The sequence below is a fragment of the Phycodurus eques genome, chromosome 5, assembly GCF_024500275.1.
Source record: "Phycodurus eques isolate BA_2022a chromosome 5, UOR_Pequ_1.1, whole genome shotgun sequence".
NCBI classification, from domain to species: Eukaryota; Metazoa; Chordata; class Actinopteri; order Syngnathiformes; family Syngnathidae; genus Phycodurus; species Phycodurus eques.
The window spans coordinates 23,469,744-23,490,324 of NC_084529.1; the positions used below are offsets into that span (position 1 = coordinate 23,469,744).

The following is a 20,581-nucleotide window of genomic DNA, read 5'->3' on the forward strand; positions in this document are numbered from 1 at the left end:
AGTGACGGCCAACAAAACGAAGGAAAAACAAGAGAGGAAGACGTAGGGGGAAAAAAAGAACTGGGAAAGCGCAAAGACTTCCAGCTCACCTTGCAACTCTTCTTACAAGCAGAAGAAGAATGAGGACAGGGGACGTGTAGTGGAGCAGTGAAAAAAGTATGCTGCGTGTGGCCCACTGAGGGAAGGGGAGATCCAGATGTTCTCTGTCCACACTCTCTGCATGCTCTCTGGAACATCTCTATGCTGAACCTCCAAACTCAATGATATCATAGTATCTGGTGTGTTTTTTCTTTGCGTGCAGAAAATGGAGATGGTCATAGTGTTGTTTTTGTTGGACATACAATGGATGGTGACAATGTCTGTACAAGGACTGTCTGCTCCATATCAAGACAACAGTAAGTGGATTTTCTTATCCATGCATTAACCTTCATATTGGACAAGTCCTAGTTTAATTTGTAATGCACTGAAGATAATGCCATGTAACACAACGCACACCAATGCTCAAAATGCACTGTAGCCAGAATATATTTAACTAGAACTCCATCATGGTTTGAGAATAGAGGACCATAATACATCCCACCAAACACCCATAAAAACGTTGTTTTCTAGCTGCTTCCACTTTAGTGTACTTTAATAATACATTTGATATTTTTGTTAACTATGGCTATTGGAATGAGGAGAAAAAAAATTCACACACACACAAAAAAAAACATGACAATAAGCGGTATATAAGATGGATGGATGGATTTTATTATTAATTTATTGTATTGGTGATGTCAGCTGGTACTTCACACATTGGTGCATTTGATCAATTCAGCACAAAATAAGCCATTTTGTATATAGTGTTTTAAAAAATATGAACTACAACTGGGTGGAATGGTTTGACATTCAAATATTAAGTAATTTAAGTAATATAATGTACAAATAATACAAAAATTAACTCACTCATTTTCCTGTTATGATTCTATCTATCTATCTATCTATCTATCTATCTATCTATCTATCTATCTATCTATCTATCTATCTATCTATCTATCTATCTATCTCTCTCCCCCTATAGAGTCATACTCTATTAATGTGACATTCCATAACACTGTAATAAACTGCAATAAGATCCGTTCCATCTGTTATCAATCTGAGTACAAAACCATTGTAAATAATGCCTCACATTGCTCATGCAGCGTGGCAGTGTTCCAGCATTATATGTGAAGTGTTGTTTATGTTTCCTCAGTGGTTGACCTGCTCTCAGCTCTAAACATATCCCACCCAAAGAGCGGTGTGTCCAGACTGCACAGTCCCACGGGCGCCGTGTACAGAATCCGTCCTCGAGCGCCTCACCTGACGCTCCCCACTGAATATTCCCGAATCCTGCGCTCCGACTTCCAGGGAAGCATGGGGCTGCATTTGGTGGGCCAGCAGCTGCAGGGCACCAACATCACCCTTTTGTCTCTCGCCGCCTCGTCGTTGACCACACTTCTCCAGCTCACCTCCTCCACCCCGGACGACGTATTGCGTGTGGACTACCAAGCGGGAGGGGGAATCCGGGGCCTTCTTTTACCCGGGACGAACCCCTTCTCGTCGGGGGAATGGGTGCAGTTGGCCATCAGCCTGGAGCCAGACAGGCTCGTATATTTTGTGGACTGTCAAGAACTCCAAGTCGTCCTCGTAAAACCGGAGGAGAAGTTCGAGCTGGAACTCCCGCAAGATGTTGTTGTCACCCTGGGAAGCACACCAGGGAGAAAAGACAGCAAATTTAGTGTAAGTTTTAGCACAAATGACATCTTGAGTAGAATTTCCGTGTCTCTATCAAACCAGATTTAGCGTGATTTATCTCTTAAAAACAAAATGTGCATTTCCCCCAATTAGAAACTTTCAATGCTTGTTACACATAGTTCCTGGAACTAAAAGGCGCAGGGAGTGCAATGAACCCGGCTAAAACAGTAAAATGCAGGTTGCCTGTATTAAAAGTTTAAATTAGTGAATCCCAAGTACCACCTAGAAAATATTTTGCTCTCCAACTAAGTACCACCATCAAGACCAACATTAAATACAGTAGCGTAGTTGGCCTATGTGTTAATAATTCCCACTAAAATGTACATAAAAGTTATGTAAAAATTCTACCCAAAGAAATGTTTAAAAACAAGCAGTTCTTGCAGATGAAGTACAAATATATTGAACTTAAAAGTTAACTACAACTGAACTGTACGGGCAGGGATTCTTTCATTTACCACTAGAAAGAGCTCATGTACAGTACCACTAGTGGTACTAATGCCGTAAAATGCGTGAATCCACGCTGGCTAAGAACATCTGTCTCCTTTCTAGCCAGCCAGCTCCAACTGTCTGCTGTCCAAGTGTCCTTCGGCAAGACACTGAGCCTTAAATTGCCTCAATGAGAAAATGTTCTCAATTTCCTTACCTGGTTAAATAAATGAAATTAAATTTGTCTGATTAATTATCTCCACCGACAATCACGGGTCTTTTCCCCCAAACCAGATGTCTGTCGTATTACCAAGACTGACCTGTGAGAGGCAGGACAGTGCCACAGGGCATCCAGACTGTAGGAAATGCTGTACAAAAAAAAGAAGAAAGCTAGGCGAACTCTTAGCGCCCATCAGCTGTTATAAGCACAAACATTAAGGATTTGTGATTGTAAATACTGAATAGGTTTTACATTTAAGATTGTCAGCCCTGACGATTTTCCATGCAGATCGGGGAGGAAAATCCCAAATAACAAAACCCACACCACTGGATAACCACTCAGCATAATCTTTAGAGACATGCGATAAACGGGCCTTTGCTAACGTTCGGTAAGATGGAAAACATGTTAAAATTTGGCCTTGGTATTTTTGCAAACCACTTAAAGGAATAGGTTCCCCAAGGTAAGAGTCTCCAAAGATATATTTCTCATTTTAAGCCCAATTGATGCAGTGAGGGTTGCTGAAACAACCACTTGGGTAAATGCGTCCTGTTTAAAGGATTTTAGAAGAGTAACCCACAAAATTGATGATTTTCACACAAGAAAGCGCATAGACAAATCAAGAGATAGAGACTAAACAACTGCGAAGTGAAGCGATTAAGTGAGGCAGGCCTCAATATATCAAGGGAGTGTTAAAACTGGGCCACGGAGCAATGGGAAAAGTAGTCTGTTCAGTATACATTTACACTGTTCCAGATTGATGGGCACATCGCAGGGGGAGATGAAAGGGATGGTGCAGTGCCTCAATGTGTTTTGCTATGACTTCTTCGCAGGGTCATTTCAAGAAAGCAGAAATCTCAATGAAGGCCTATCAGAGACGTCCTTGGCACTGTGACAATGTGACAGGTAAACATTTCCATCTGTTCAAAAAAAAAAAAAAAAAAAAAATGAGTGTAAGTAGCTGTTTGATAATGTTTCAAATGAAAGATGTATTTACATCCCCGCATGCGTGTGGTCTTCTGTCTGTGTAAGAGTTTAGATTTCAAAAACAGATTGAAAGGAAGAAATGTCAAAATTAAGATTAAAAGAAAAAAAAAGTATAATTACAAAAACAAATTTAAATAGTTAAATTCATTAACTAATTAAAAAACAAGTATGTAAAAACATGGATTTAAAAATTAGATTAGAAATTACAAAGACATTTTCTAGTAAAAAAAAACAGATGAACAGAAAATTTTAACAATCAGATTCAGGAAAAAAAGACAAATATCTTGCAGGTTTCAATCTAAATGTAGGCGGGCCAAAATCTGGCTGAATATCAAATATGCCATCAGAAAACAAGCTTAAAGTTACTACTGTCTCTATTTTGTATAAGACCGGAACTATGCAATACATCCCAATGTTTGCAGTACTAGATTCTTTCAACCATGACCATATGTTGGATGGTCATAATGTTTCAAAACACTCTTTTTGTGTGATTTGTCTTTGTTCTCTTTAGCACATCTGTGTACATGCAAAATTTGGTGTATAGTTTACAATACATCATGTCTTGCAAGCGTGCTTTAGTGAAATTTTTACAATTTAAGTGTGCCAAAGGCCACACTTAATGTCATTTCCTGGCTTTTTAACGTCTTGTCTTTCCATCAGCAGCTACACAAACAGTTAAGTCAATTAACTCGGGCCTGGAAATGTTCCTAGGCCTCGAGCAGAAAGTCCACTCAACATTATGTTTACATACTAGCCCTAAATGTGTTTTTAATTAGAAAAAAAATTATTTTAGGGGTATCTGTATTTTACCCTCCTATTCCCTCAAAAACTCATGACTTCTTCTTATAGATGCTCTGCCGGCATCCACTCACTTGCACAGTACGGATTCACACAATGCCAGTGGCCCAGTGCTGCAACAGGGGGCTTCTTCCGCCACCGCTAAAGCTAATAGAAAGCACAGGACGCCGGTCCAGAGTGGTCTTTCTCCACCACACAGCACCCAGAGTGAGCAGCTGCAAAGGAGAGTTGTCCTGGGGCCACCAGGACTCCCTCAAGGGCGGAAGTCCGTTTCCCAGGTCCACCAGGAGGGCCTGAGCAGGCTGGAAAACAGGCTGGAGGACCTGGCTCGTATGCTGGACGCTATTCAAGCTCAGGTGCAAACCACACATACCGCTGTATCGCGGTTCACCTATTGCAGTATTTAAGCGCCTGGTTGGCCGCGTAACCCATGTGACGTGATAACATCACCAGAAATACACTGCATGGCTGACTGAGCCACGTGACCGACATGCGGAAGTAATGTATACAAAACGGCGGCTGTGCCGGCTGTAACTATTTACACAAGAGCGTACGTTAATTGGCCAATAAGAAAACAATAGTGATGACAAGCGGCACGCTGGACGACTGGTTAGAGCTTCTGTCACGGATTTTCTACGGACACTCCGGTTTCCTACCACATCCCAAAAACATGCATGGTAGGTTAATTGAAGTCTCTAAATTACCCCTCGGTGTGAATGTGAGTGCGAATGGTTGTTTGTTTATGTGTGCCCTGCGATTGGCTGTCAACCAGTTCAGTGTGTACCCCGCCTCCTGCTCGATGATAGCTGGGATAGGCTCCAGCACTCCCGCGACCCTTGTGAGGATAAGCGGCTCAGAAAATGGATGGATGGATAGTGGTGACAACTGATGTAAACTGCAGGACACATTGTCACTTTGAACGCATGTCTGAGCGTCGATTGCTTTGCAATCGATCGGGCTAGGGGGGCCCCTCGCGCCGGCTTCCCCCCGAAGCATAACAATGCCCGGCAGAACTCCGGCAGCCGCGGTGGACTTCCACTTCGCGCGGCCAACGTCCTGGCTGCAACCTTGTTGCAGATGAGACAAGTTGGCTTGGCGTTGATAAACATAAGTAGGATGAGCGCATACTTTTCTTCTCTTCTTCTCTTTGTATTTCCTACAAAGATCAACATCTTCGATTTTGGTGTCCATATCATACGTTCATAGGATTTCGACACAATTGACAGGCAGATCGATGAACAATTATTATTCTTTTTTTTCTGTGATCTTTGATGTAAAGCTGATAGTTAGTTTGCTCTTCGTGTGGTCAGGAATGAGATGGCTCGAGCGGACGCTGCCATTGAGAAATCTGAAAATTGCCTATTGAAACATCACATTTTCATTTCCACTTAAAAAAAACATATGGGCATTTTTCTACCAAAGAGTCAAGGTTTGGTCACAAAATTTCTATTGATTTACAGTGATTTCTGGACTTAAATTTGTGACATAAAACGTGGCATAAAATCATTAATCCGTATCCAATTCTTATAAACTAGGGCTAATTTTATTTGTGTTTCCAATCTCTATCCAATGATATCCTCGATTAAATAGAGTTCAGTAGTTCATTATTCATTTTGGTCTCCGATTGAACTATCAGGAAAAAAATTGCCAAACTTAGTTGCCGGCCACTGATATACTGTACAGTATGTATGTTGTGTTGATGTTATTTTTATTGTTCTTATTCTTTTCTTATAGTATGCTTGTATAGTGACCTTGAATTTCCCGAAAGGCGCCTATGAATTGTTATTATTATTATAGAACGAGGATCTGCAGACACGAGTGCGCTACCTGGAGGGATGCGAATGTGTGCGGCGGTCATGCATGTGGGAAGGCGGCGAGGTGGAGGACGGCCGAAGCTGGCAGACCGACGTCAGCACCGTGTGCACGTGTACGTCCGGAACAGTCACGTGTCAAGCTAACATCAGAGGTACCTTCAACCACCTTCAAACAGGCTAATCAGAGCTGACTTTCTCTTATCAGCACTCTTCGTATCTTATCGTTTCTGCCTGATGCATCTGAGGGGGATGAGGATTTTTGCAATAGTGGCGCTGGCTTGAATGGCACATTGAGGAACGGCCCTACTTGGCGCCCCCCAGGTTGATTGCCAACAGAGGGTGTGGGTGGGGGAGTGCTGACGGAAAACATCCGGTGAACCAAATGAGTCTATACTTTATGGAACCATTTTATTTCCCTATGTTCTTTTATTAAGTACAGTATTATTTTTATATTTTCATATTTTACAATACATTTATATTTTTCTTTATTAAATGCATGTAACAAAAAATTTGGGATTTTTTTTTTTTGCGGCGCGGCTGGAACGGATTAAAGGCATTTCCAGTGGGGAAAATTTATTTGATAGACAAGCTAATTCAATTTTATTTAATTTAATTGCATTTGTTTATTTTTGGTCACATAGCTATTTGCATGAAGTTGTGAATTTAATGGAGAAAGTTACAATGTTATGAGAAAATAATTACATTTTTAAAAATGGTTGTAATATTGCAACAATGCAAAATAGTTTCACGCGAATTACTAAGTCTGAATATGGCAAGATTTCGACAATGAAATCTGATGAGAATAAAGTTATAATATTACGAGAAAAAAAGCAGAAATATATACAGTAAATATAACAGTGTATCATTCAAATAATGTTCGTGCACAGTCACCAAAGTAGGAGATGACACAGGAAGCGCCGGTGCAGGTCTTGGATGAATACAGCCTCTGTTAACACAACTGGACAACTGACTTGAGCCTATTTGGTTTCATCACATTAAAAACACTTGGTGCGTGTCACTCATGACTCATCGCCCACAACTGGCACTTAAAGTGAGATAATATTCATTTTGTGCAGGAGTTTATGTTTTTATTGGCTTACCACAACTTTACAAGGACTCTTAAATAGGGAGGGAAAGGGGGAGCGAGAGGGGCGTTAAGACAAAAGTCCCTACATAGTAATGTTGTCCCTAATCCTCTGTTATGGACTCAGCAGATACAGTGCAACTCATGGTCTATTAATCACAGGACATCCAGGAACTGTCAATTTAGGTCAAGTATGAGAAGTGTCCTTTTGTAGACACAGTTTGGCTGAAGGCGGCCCAGTGCACAAAGCTAGCGCCGTAAATGCATGCTCAGATGAGTTTGGTGCGGAAGATCTCAAGAGCAAGCCCGGCAATCAGCTTTGGGCCGAACTAAAACGTCCTGTTTCCATTTTCACTTCCTGCCAGGCGTCCAAATACTTTTGTCCACATCTATTGATTTTTGCTAGTGCATGTCCTCATTGGGCTGGCAGGTGAGCTGCAGCCTATTCCAGCTGACTTTGGGACGAGAGACGGGGTACACCCAGGACTGGTCGCCACTGAATCGAATACAGACATTCACAATCTCATTCACATCTATGGACATAAGTAAAATCGGAATACAATAAGTTGCAAATCCTTTTCAACCTATATTCAATTGAATACACTACAAACACAAGATATTTCATGTTCAAACTGATAAACTTAATTATTCTCTCATTTTGAATTTGATGCCTGCAACATGTTTCCATAAAACTGAGCCAGAGGCATATTTACCACAGTGTTACATTGCTTTTCATTTTAACAACACTCAATAAGCATTTGGGACCTGAGGACACTAATTGTTGAGGCTTTTAGGCGGAATTCTTTCTCATTCTTGCTTGATGTACAACATCAGTTGCTCAACAGTCCAGGGTCTTTGTTGGCGTATTTTGCGCTTCCTAATGTGCCATACATTTTCAATGGGAGACAGGTCAGGACTGCTGGCAGGCCAGTTTTAGTCCTGGTACTCGTTTACTACGAAGTCACCCTGTTGTAACTCGTGCAGAATGTGGCTTGGCATTGTCTTTCTGAAATAAACAGGGACGACCCGGAAAAAGATGTTGCTTAGTACAAAACCTGTATGTACCTTTCAGCATTAATGGTGCCTTCACAGATGTGCAAGTTACCTGTGGCACAGGCCCTAACACACCCATCACAAATGCTGGATTTTGAACTTTGCGCTGATAACAATCCGAATGGTCCTTCCAGCACACATTTTGCATCAGTCCACCTCATATGAGCTCGGGCCCAAAGAAGCCGTTTCTGGGTGTTGTTGAAATATGGCTTTCGCTTTCAATGGTAGAGTTTTAACTTGCATTCGTAGCTGTAGCAACGAACTGCGTGAATTGAAAATGGTTTTCTGAAGTGTTCCCGAACTCACGTGGCATTAGCATTTACACAATGATGCCAGTTTTTATTGCAGTGCCGCCTGCCTGGGGGAATCCAAGGTCACGGGCAATCACTGTTGCTTTTTGGCCTTGCCGCTTACATGCAGAGATTGCGCCAGATTCTCAGAATCTTTTGATGATATTATGGACCGTAGATGATGAAATCCCTAAATTCCTTGCAATTGTACATCGAGAAACGTTCTTAAAGTTCTGTTGGACTATTTGCTCACGCAGTAGTTCACAAAGTGGTTTACCTCGCCCCATCCTTGCTTGTGAACAACTGAGCCTATTGCCCATGCTGCTTCCATACCCAATCATGACACTCACCTGTTTTCAATTAACCTGTTCACCTGCGTAATGTCCCATACAGGTGTTTTTTTAGCATTCCTCAACATTCCCAGTCTTTTGTTTTCCTTGTCCCACTTTTTTTTAACACGTTGCAGGCATCAAATTCATAAAGAGAATATTTGCAAAAACAAAACAATTTTAATCCGTTTTAACATTATATATCTTATCCTTGTAGTGTATTCCGATGAATGTAGGTTGAAACGATTTGAAAATAATCGCATTCTGTTCTTATTTATGTTTTACACAAGGTCCCAATTTTGTTGCAATTGGGGTTTCTACATGTTTGTTGAATGTGGGAGGAAGCAGGAGTGCCCCAAGAAAACCCACACAACACAGTACATTCGAACCTGGATCTTCTGACTGCGAGGCAGACGTGCTAACCACCCCTACTGTGCTACCGCATTGAAATCTTACCACTTGGCGTCCCCAGTGTGAACTAGTTGATCCCTGCTTCCCCACATAATCATCTCCCTTTGCCTTCTCTTCCATCTCGCCATTAATTGTTCCTGCGTGTCGGCCCGAGGAGACTCCAGATGCTCACTCTTGATTCACACACACACGATGGCACACACCAACTTTGATCTCATTCACGCTTGGTTTGCTAGAGGAAATGTTTGTTGGCTGCAGGCCACTCCATAATCTTCCTCTCTCTATGATTAAAACTCCCCCCAACACACAATTAAAGTCATTATCTCCCAAAAAGTCCAAGCCAAGCAAAAGTCATTTGGTGAACTCCCACAGAGGCACTGATGTCAGTGTGTGTGTGTGTGTGTGTGTGTGTGCGTGTGCGTGCGTGTGCGTGTGCGTGTGCGTGTGTGTGTGTGCGTGCGTGCGTGATATGTGATCGACAGGAAATCCTCCAGATAAGATTCTTCCTCACAAGTAACATGTAGTTCTCGTACTAGTATATAAAAGTTGTCTTACTAGTGAGGACAAAGAGTGCACTAGTACATGGGCCTTAAGCTCTGGATATCAAGGATATCTAATGAATGCTCCAAAGGCTTGCCATAAAGGAAAGTACACAACTACATGATCTAGTAACGTAAAGTTCTCCTATTAGTGTGCAGAAATGTCATACAGTAGTGGAAGGCCGTATAGTGGAAAAATATGATACTAACAAGACAGCTCACTAGTAAAATGACTGTGTCTGTTCCCACTACACGATGACATTTCTGTACAAGTATGATAACCTGAACATACTAATGGGATGACTACGTGTTAATAGTAAGACAGAACAGCACTAGTTGTCAACTGTGTGCTATTAGTACAATAACAACAAAAATTCCATTCCCATTTTTCTCATAATATTGCATTTTTCTTTTTTAAATACAACTTCTTTCCATAATATTCTAAGTACAGTATTTCTGGTAATAGATTTTTAAAAATGTAAAATAAGAACAAATCCTCATAATATTGCAACTTATTTATCTTAAAATTACAACTATTTTCCACATATTTGGATTTTATTCTTGTAATATAATTTATTTCTCGAGGTTTCCCCCCCCCCCAATTGAAATTACTTTTATTTCCTTAAAATATTACAACTTTAATCTCACAAAAATATGTTTTTCTTGTATTCACATTTTTATAATGGACTATTGTGATGTGAAAAAAATTATACTTTTTTTTTCTCATATTAAAACTTTATTCTCATAAAATGACCATTTTTCTCGTACCATTGCAACTTCCTCCTCGTAAAGCACGTACTAGTAGCACGTAGTATTCAGCTAGTGCACTGTTTTTCCTCACTGGTAACATGTATTTGTCTTACTCGTGTGCAGAACTACCATACAGTAGCGGAAGGCAGTACTGGAAAGAGCGTTTCTAGTAAGACAAGTCATTCTAAAAATGCCCTGAACTGTCTTACTAGTGAGGGCAAAGAGAATACTGGACCTCATAACAGCTCAAAAGGCTTTCATAGGCCCGACCGGCCCTCCTCACGCGACGCGTTTGCTCAGAGAAGCATGTGACATGACATACGTTGCGCCTCCCTGTCATTATGAGTGGAGCCAGATGTTCCCCATGCAGTGAGTGACCTGGCGAAAACCTGCTGCTGATACACTGACATCATTCTTTCCACATTCCTTTTCTTGTGGCCCAGCAGTGCAGTCCTGCCACTTGCATCTCCCTCTCTTTCTCTCTCTTTCTCTCTCTCTCGCTCTCTCTCTCTCTCACACACATATAATACACACTACTGTATAACTAGAACTTGATGCTTGTTACTCTCCCCAGACTGTGAGCCACAAGACACGAGAGTTCATAATGTGTCCCACAGCGCCAACACCTGTGGGGTGAGTATTTCAAACACCGACAAAAAAATTTTAGGTATTTCTTGAAAAAAAAATAATTCTGAGAGTTAATTAAAAATATATAATTTCATGAGAATAAAGTTATATTACAAATGCAAAAATAAAAATGATTAATAGAATAAAATCTTAAAAGAAAACAAAAAAAAGCATTAGTTCTAATTTTACCACAATAAATACATTATATTACAAGGAAAATATTAAAATATTACTGTCAGAATAATATTATAAATAGAAGAAATATACAATTTTAATAGAATACTGTAATAACATTACAGAAAATATGAAACTATTACTAAAAAATATAATATTACAAAAAATATAAGTTTAGGAGAATAAAGTTACCTGCATTTAAGAAAGAACTTCAGATTTTAGCAGAATGAAATAATGATATTAGGAAAAAAATATTCCTAGTAGAAGTATTACAAGAATTGTTGTAGTAAAGTAAAAATAAAAATATCGTAAGAGAACAAAGGAAAAAGTATTACTGGGAAGGGTTCAGTTTCATATTTTGAGAAAAATATATCATTATAAAACAAGAGAATAAATTCAATCTTATGAGTAAAAAATATTACTAGAAAATATATAATTTACAATAAAAACATTATTTAGGAGAAGTAATACATTAGAACTAAAGATATCAATTGAAAAACTGTAATATGAGAATAATACTCATAATGCAAAAGAAATTGATAATAGATTTAATATTCTAAAAATAAAGCCTAAATATGACTATAAATTCAAAATTTTATGAGTCTAAAGTAGCATGACCACAAAGTCATAATTTTGAATTCATTAAAAATTATCATTAAAAAAAAGACAACTATCACAAGAAAATGATGCAATATGATATGAAAAATCAATGGTCAATATTATTACACTAAAAGAATAGTTGTAATATGAGGAAAAAGTTGATTTCAGAAAATAAAGTTGTGTTATTAGCAAGTACAAGAAAAAAAAGTCATCATTTTAAAAGAATAAAGTCCTGATATCAACATGAAAAAAGGCCATATATTACGAGAACCAAATTCTAACACAAGATTCAAAGGTGTGTGTCGATGCATTTGTCACTTTTGTGTATGTATGTATCAAACTGAAATGATCCTCTGTTTGCCAACACAGGGGGGTGAGAGGGATTGTTCGGCCGTGCCCTGTCCCCCGCTTGACTGCACACAAAGGGAGAGTGGACCTGGAGACTGCTGCCAGCGATGCAAAGGTAACACATCGAAGCCGTTGTGTCAAGAGCAATCGACAACTTCATGTATTCATGTCAAACTTCAACCTGTAAAATTCAAAACCCATGACATTTTTGTTGCTGTGAGCTAATTGGATACGTCGTATGTATTCTACTTGATGTTGTGTCCAATCTGCCGTGCGTTCATCACACGATCACAATCTTTTTTTTTTTTTTTTTTTTTTTTTTGGGAAAAAAAGTTGTTGTTTTTTTCCAAGGAAGAAAGTCATATATTTTTTTAGAAAAAAACTGTATGTAGTTTTTTTTTGAGAAAAACATTTGATATATTTTACCCAAAAATGTTTGCAAGAAAAACATGTTTTGGGGGGAAAAAGTTGTATAATTTAAAAAAAAAACAGTTTTCAAGACAAAAGTCTGATTTTGGAGAAACAGAAGTAAATAATTTTTTAGAAAAACCTCATATTTAAAAAAAAATCATATTTTCAAGAAAGTGTTATTAACAGTATCTTTAAGAAAAAATAACATATTTTTGAGGGAAAAAAACTAAAGTAAAAAAAGGTAAACAAAAGTGAAATGTCGCATATTTTAGTGAAAAAAAGTAAAATATTTTCCCCTAAATTTGCAATATATTTTTGAGAAAAAGTTGTATATTCACAAGAATCTTTATTTTATTTTTGAGGACAAAAAGTCGTACATTCAATACAAAAAGCAACATACTTTTCTGGCAAAAAGATAAACATTTTTGAGAAAAAGTCTTGTATTTTTCCCCCAAAAATGATGTATTTTCAAAATTTGTTTCAAAGTTTTTTGGGGGAAAAAACCCAGTTTATTTTGCAGTAAAGAAAAATCATTTTGAAGAAAACTTTTTATATTTGGGGGGTAAAAAAAGGCATGTATATTCAGCAAAAAGACATACTGTATTTGTTTGCGATTTAAAAAAATATATATATTTTTGAGAGAAAAATCCTGCTTGATAATACAGCAGTGAATTTGTGTCCTCAGGCTGCTTCCACGCCAGTGTGCGTTATGACCACAACGTAAAATGGAGGCCAGCCGAGAGTCCGTGTGATGTCTGCCACTGTTTTGTGAGTGGGAGTCTTTCCCGATGTTTCCCAACCTTTATTGAGCCGGGGCACATATTTGACATTAGCTAAACTCTCCTGGCACACCACCAAACAAAAAATATCACAAAAAATAGTATATACAGTGTATTGAAATTAAGATCATGTGTGGTGGCAATGGTGGGAGTGGAACAGCATGTAATTGTTCTGCCTGTCACTGTACATCGCTGACATAGAAAGATGAACAAAGATACATTATTTGTAGTATATGTATAATTATTTCTGCACCAAAGAAGTGACATGGTGTTCTGCCCCCAGGAGGGCGATGTTCGCTGTGAGAGGGAGCCATGTCCCCCGTTGCCCTGTACCAACCCCTCGCCTCCTCCACGCCACTCCTGCTGTCCAGTGTGCCAAGGTCTTGTCATGTAACTGTGTGTGTGTGTGTGTGTGCGTGTGTGTGTGTGTGTGTGTGTGTGTGTGTGTGTGTGTGTGTGTGTGTGTGTGTGTGTGTGTGTGTGTGTGTGTGTGTGTACGTGAGTGTGCTGTTAAGTGCAACCGTGACTGTGTTTCAGGCTGTGGTGTGAATGGTCACCATTTCCCAAATGGAGCTGTGATCCCTACAGGAGATCGCTGTGAAGAATGCTTATGTGTGGTATGTTGAACAATTGTGGTGATATATTAACACAGTATTATTTTATGTGAGATATATATATATATTTATATATAGATGTGTGTGTGTGTGTTTGTGTTCCGTTTCAGGATGGAAATGTTGCATGTTTACCTCGACCGTGTCCTGCCCTGTTCTGTCAAAATCCTGTGCATCGTGCCGGAGACTGTTGTCCACGGTAACACAGCCACCTGTTACCCATTAATCAATTCATCGATTCTATTAGACAATGATATTCATCCAGTATGTTTATGTGGCTCGTAGGTGTGATCAGTGCGAGTATGAGTCTCAAGTGCACCTGGATGGACAGAAGTTTCCGTCCACAGATGATCCTTGCGTTGAGTGCCGTTGCTCTGTGAGTTGTGCTTTCGATTAGTAGTGTTTAATGTTACTTTATTACATGAGGAAATTGATAAGTTGATGTGAGTGTAATACAGTCAATGTGTTTTGTCAGGCAGGTGAAGTGTCCTGTGAGCGCACGGAGGCGTCGTGTCCTGCACCACACTGCAGCCACCCAGCGAAACGCAAGGGAGAGTGTTGTCCAGCCTGCAATGGTTTGTACTGTATAGGAGGTATATTATATTGTATTATATTTGTGAGAAAAAAAGTTATAGATATTTGGAGAACAAAGGTTTTGTAGTTTAAAGATAATTACAATTTTTGAGAAAAGGTTGTATATTTTTGGGAAAAATGTTTTGTATCTTTTACAGCTTCCTTTTTTGGGAAAAATGTCATACATTTTCAAGAAAGGTCAAACATTTTCAAGAAAAAGTGTGAGATTTTCATGAAGACAGTAGTTTATTTTCAAGAAACAAGTTTATATTTTCATAAAACAACTGTCAATTTATATTAATATTAATATTTTCAAGAATGTGTTGTATTTATCAAGAAAAAAGTTGAACAAAAACAAACTAAAAAAAGCGCATGTAAAATGTATATTTTCAAGGCAAATGTCATGTTTTGAAGAAGAACAAAGTCTTATATTTCCATATGTTTATTTTTTTTTAAATTAAAAAACTGTATAGATTCAAGAAAAATATATATTGTCAAGAAAAAAGTTGAATATTTGAAAAGTAATATCCTAAAGATATTACAATGTTCAGTGTGTGTATGGTCTGACAGAGTGTGAGTTTGAAGGGAGGGTGTATGCCGACGGAAAAGTGTTCATCCCACCCGGAAGTGGACCGTGCTTGCAGTGCAGGTGTAGGGCAAGTCCACACAGCCAACGTTTATTTCTTCTTTTCAATTCAGCATCATTCTGTGACATGCATTTTCCGCATTACAGAGCGGAAACGTAGTTTGCCACGAAGAAAAGTGCCCTCCCGTGCAATGCTCCGACCCCATACGAGACCCACATCGGTGCTGTCCCGTCTGTAAAGGTAGACGCGCTCGCAGTTCTTATCTTATCAGACACGTCATTAGGTACACCACAGTATGTTTGCATGGATGGATGACATGGTCTTGATCTTGGTTTTCGTGCGTCAGCATGTGAGTTGGATGGGTCCGAGTATGAAGATGGCACCAAGTGGCACCCCGAATGTGTGGATGGAGACCCCCAGTGCACCCGCATCCAGTGCCCCCCCACCACATGTCTGCATCCCACTAAGACCCCTGGTAACTAAACCTGTGTGTGTGTGTGTGTGTGTGTGTGTGTGTGTGTGCGTGTGTGTATGTGTATGTGTGTGTGTGAAGTTGTGATTGAACACGATAAAAAAGTCCAACTATTCCAAGAAAAAAATTATAATATTAAGAGAAATAAATATTCATATTTAGAGAAAACGAGAAAACAAAATTACAAAAATACTGCTAGAATCATTTTGAAATTTATCAAAGGGAACTTTACATTTTAATTTTAATTTTAGAAAAATGAAGAAATAATATTTCAAGAAAAAGTTAATATCTCAATATTATGACAATGACATCCATCCATCCATTTTCTACACCGCTTATCCTCACTAGGGTTGGGGTGTCCTGGCGCCTATCTCAGCTAACTCTGAGCGAGAGGCGGGGTACACTCTGAACTGGTCGCCAGCCAGTCGCAGGACACATATAAACAAACAATCATTCATACTCACATGCACACTTACGGACAATTTAGAGTTTTCAATTAAAAAAGCAAGCAAAATAAACTTATAATATTACATGGACTTATAATATTACATATTACATATTAATATTACATATTACATGGAGAAATTTAAAAACTATCATAATATCATTGGACAAAGGCATATACATTTTAGGAGAAAAAAGTAAATATTACAAGGTTTACAAGAAAATATATGAAATGTGACAAAACGTCAGTATTCTGACGTTAAAAAGAAATAAACTCATCATAAGAAAAACATTTAACTACTGTCTATTATAATTTTACAAGGAAAAAATGCAAATATTCATACCAAATCTTGGAATATTCATAAAAGCGTCAAGTCAAATATCCCAAGAGTAAAGAAATAATCATAACATGAAAAAGGTGTTATTTTAAGATGAAAGAGATGCAATATTATGATTTTTAATAAAAGTACATAAAACCTGATTATTAAGAGTAAAAAAATATATAAATATTTCAAGAAAAAGACTGTGACATGAGAAAAAGTCACAATTTTACTTGAATAAAGTCATAATATCACGAGAAAAAAGGAAATAATATTAATATATTAATATTGTAATATTCAAAGGGTACAAAAAATCAATGTATGTGTTGTGCCTCTTGTCAGGCTCCTGCTGCGCGGCGTGTGACAGCTGCACGTATCATCACCGTATCTACGGCAACGGGCAGGCGTTCGGGACGCCCGAGCGGCCGTGCCACGTCTGCACCTGCCTGGTGAGCGTGAGACCGAGACGTTGGACTTCACACTCCTCCCTGCTGACCCTGTGACCCCTCCCCCCCCTGCAGCACGGCACTGTGGAGTGTGAGAGAAGAACTTGTCCGGCACTCAACTGCAGCAACCCGTTCACAGAAGCTGGAGAGTGCTGCCCCAAATGTCCAGGTCTGTCTGTCTGTCTGTCCGTCCTTCCATCCGTGTGCGTGTGTGTGTTTCAGTAGTGTGTATGAGCCAATAATTTTTCAGTAGTTTGTGAGAGCATTTCAGTGGTGTGTGTGTGTGCGCATGTGTGTGTGTTTCATTGTGTGTCAGACTCAGAGTCATGCATGTGAGCAAATACTTTTTTTCAGTAATGTAAGAGCATTGCAGCAGTGTGTTTCAGTACTGTGAGTTGTTTGAGTTATTTTATAATTATTTGTAGTGAATGTGAAAACGTTACATCAAAATCAGAGAGAATGTCACTAATGTGTGAAAGTGTTTCAGTAGATTGTGAGAGCATTTCAGTTGTGTGTGTCAGTGAATATATTCTCCAGTAGTGAATGTGAGAGCATTCCAATCGTTGAGTGAGTGTTTCAGTCATGTATGTGAGCAGTTTTTTTGTAGTTTGTGTGAGAGCATTTCTGTCGTGTATTTGAGCGCATTCCTGTAGTATAAGAGGGCATTTCTGTAGTGTGTGTGAGCCAATATTTTTTTTCAGTAATGTACTTGAGATTGTTTCATTAGTGTACTCAAGAGCGTTTCAGTAGTTGGTGAGAGCATTTTAGTGGTGTATGTGAATGAATTTTTCTCAGTTGTGTGAGAGTGTTTCAACTTTTTTTGCAGTAGTGTGTGTGTTAGCATTGCAGTATTGTGTCTCAGAGCATTTCAGTAGTGCATGTAAAAGTGTTTTTCCTTTTCCATGTGAGAGGGTAATTTTTCAGTCGTGTGTATAAAAGTGTTTAAGTAGTGTGTGTGTTTGTGTTTGTGTGTGAGTGTGAGCAAATAATTTTTCTGTAGTGTGGGAGAGGTCATCCTGAATGATATCCATAACAGCTGTCCTATGTTGTTGTCTTTCCTCATTCATTCAAATGTGTTGTTCTCCCTTCCTCCTAAGATTGCTCATTTGAGAACCACGTGTTTGTGGACGGGCAAGCGTTCCCCAACCCGATGAGCGCATGCGAGGAGTGCAAGTGCGCGAGCGGGAGGATCGACTGCCAGCTGGCTCAGTGTCCTCGGCCCCGCTGCAACGCACCACTGTTGGGGACGTGCTGCAGAAACAGCTGTAACGGTGAGCTGACAGATAGATGGATAAATGCAATACAAATACAGTTGAAAAAAATGATTCGCTCACACACATTACTGAAATGGTCTCCCACATTACTGACTCTCACACACACACACACACACACACACACTACTGAAATGGCCTTACTTACACACATACAGGAGGTAGCGAGCTAGATCCATCAATTGATAATACACCCAATATGTACAGTGTGAAACATTGGAATTTGAAAGCAATTATATCCATCCATCCATCCATTTTCTGAGCCACTTATCTTCAGTAGGGTCGCGGGCGTGCTGGAGCCCATCCCAGCTATCATAGGGCAGGAGGCGGGGTACACCCTGAACTGGTTGCCAACCAATCGCAGGGCACACATAAACAAACAACCAACCATTCGCACTCACATTCACACCTACGGGCAATTTAGAGTCTTCAATTAATCTACCCTGCATGTTTTTGGGATTTGGGAGGAAACCGGAGTGCCCGGAGAAAAACCCACGCAGGCACGGGGAGAGTATGCAAACTCCACACAGGCGGGGCCGGGGATTGAACCCCGGTCCTCAGAACTGTGAGGCAGACGCTCTAACCTGTCGGCCACCGTGCCGCCGAAAGCAATTATAGACATTCAAATAATGAAATGAATTAATTATCAATGAAGACTGAATGAGTGACAACATGACTTGCAAGATTTCCTGCTCTTCAGGATGCAGCTATGGCGGGAAGGAGCACCCCAACGGCCACCAGTTTGCACATCCCACTGATGCATGCAGGACCTGCAGCTGCATTGTGAGTAATCACATCCACACTGGGTTGTTTTTCTCATGTAAATCATGTAAATACAAGGAATTTGTTTCAGGAAATGTTTTAAAATGTATATTTTAATTGCTTGTATACAAATTGCTGTGTTTGAGGAGTGCCTGTCCACCTGTCAAATGTGTAGTACACAACCAAGTAAATCGTTTATGAGCAAGCCATTCTGAATTTTGCTGAATTGTGATGTCACAGGTAGCACAGTGCAATAGTGGTTAGCACATCTGCCTCACAGTTCTGCTGTTCAGGTTGAGAATATGGACTCCTGTATGGAGTTTGCATGTTCTCCCAATGCTTGCGTAGGTTTTCTGCGGGTACTTTGGCTTCCTCCCACATTCCCAAAAACCAGAATGTTAGGTTCATTGAAAATCGGCTGCTCCCGACGCTTTTTGTTTGAATTTTGAGAGAAATGCTGCTTGAACTCCAAATGATATCACTTGTCGGGCATTTGACTTTGGAGGTTCCGCTATTTAAGTATGATATTAAATTAGGCTGAATATAAAAAAGAAGTCTTTTTATCTCCTGCAGAATGGAAATGTCCAATGTCTTATGAAGAGATGTCCACCGCTGTCATGCGCCAACCCGCACGTGTTGGCTGGAGACTGCTGCCCCAAGTGTCCTGGTAAGGTAGTGCAAACAAAAATCACAGTAGGAAAGTGATTATGATCATTATATTAGAACTACAGTGAACTGCCGCATATTTGCAGTTTCACATTTGTGAATTTGCCTAATTGTAAAATTGTAAAAGTTATTGGGGAACCTATCCTGGGTTATCTGCTGAAAAACACCTCTTTCCTTTTTTCGTGCTCAGGCCAAAGCCATATGTCATTAAACATAATGGCGCTTGCTGTATGAAACTCATATGGTATGACAAATGGAAAATCTCAATTCATAAATCTATCCCCACTTTTAGAAGCAAGTGCAGAGAGCGCGATTATTAAAAAAGTGCACTTTGGACGAATGTTCCGTATTGCTTTCAGTATTTGCTCATACGTGACTTGTTCTGGCTGCAGCGCCCCCTTCGGACTGCGAGTCGGAGGTCCAAACGTACCGACACGGCGAGCGCTTCTACTCGCCGTCGGACCGTTGCCAGTTATGCTCGTGCGCCAACGGTACGGTGAACTGTCAGAGGAAGCCGTGCCCCTTCGCCTCCTGTTCCCACCCCGTCACGCAAGACTGCTGCCGTACCTGCCAAGGTAAGACGTGAGAGCAGGGGAGATGCGAGATCATATGTATTTATTATTGATTTCTGCCAGTGTTTCTTTTTAAAATGTTTTTATATATTTACATGTCCATCCATCCATTTTCAACACCGCTTATCCCGGGTAGGGTCACAGGGCACTGGAGCCTATCCCAGCTGACTTCGGGCGAAAGGCAGACTACACCCTGAATTGGTCGGCAGTCAGTCGCAGGGCACATATAGACACAGACAACCATTCACACTCACATTCACACCGTCACTGAGTGGGAACTGAACCCACGCTGTCCGCACCAAAGTCAGGCGAGTGTACCACTGCACCATCAGTGACATATTTACATGTATTTTGACATTTATTCTCATTAAGTCATTGGTTAATAGATTTATTGTAAACAGTAATACAAAATATTAGTAAAATAAACGATTCTACATATACATTAAA

General features: G+C 39.8%; 1 protein-coding gene across 2 annotated transcripts in view; it reads left to right on the forward strand.

Moving 5' to 3' along the window:
- Positions 1–20,581, forward strand: part of kcp (kielin cysteine rich BMP regulator) — a 39,214-nt gene continuing 18,633 nt past the window's right edge. For both annotated transcript variants that reach the window (XM_061678195.1, XM_061678196.1), the window contains exons 1-23: positions 1–156; positions 302–395; positions 1,232–1,758; positions 3,250–3,322; positions 4,253–4,557; positions 5,999–6,167; positions 11,046–11,104; positions 12,242–12,335; positions 13,317–13,399; positions 13,694–13,790; positions 13,948–14,027; positions 14,135–14,220; positions 14,307–14,397; positions 14,497–14,596; positions 15,165–15,250; positions 15,328–15,421; positions 15,528–15,656; positions 16,760–16,866; positions 16,939–17,032; positions 17,961–18,134; positions 18,835–18,917; positions 19,470–19,563; positions 19,955–20,137. In XM_061678195.1, the coding sequence (XP_061534179.1) occupies positions 305–395; positions 1,232–1,758; positions 3,250–3,322; positions 4,253–4,557; positions 5,999–6,167; positions 11,046–11,104; positions 12,242–12,335; positions 13,317–13,399; positions 13,694–13,790; positions 13,948–14,027; positions 14,135–14,220; positions 14,307–14,397; positions 14,497–14,596; positions 15,165–15,250; positions 15,328–15,421; positions 15,528–15,656; positions 16,760–16,866; positions 16,939–17,032; positions 17,961–18,134; positions 18,835–18,917; positions 19,470–19,563; positions 19,955–20,137 (2,899 nt within the window). In that variant the 5' untranslated portion in view covers positions 1–156; positions 302–304. The remainder of the gene's footprint in view (positions 157–301; positions 396–1,231; positions 1,759–3,249; positions 3,323–4,252; positions 4,558–5,998; positions 6,168–11,045; positions 11,105–12,241; positions 12,336–13,316; positions 13,400–13,693; positions 13,791–13,947; positions 14,028–14,134; positions 14,221–14,306; positions 14,398–14,496; positions 14,597–15,164; positions 15,251–15,327; positions 15,422–15,527; positions 15,657–16,759; positions 16,867–16,938; positions 17,033–17,960; positions 18,135–18,834; positions 18,918–19,469; positions 19,564–19,954; positions 20,138–20,581) is intronic.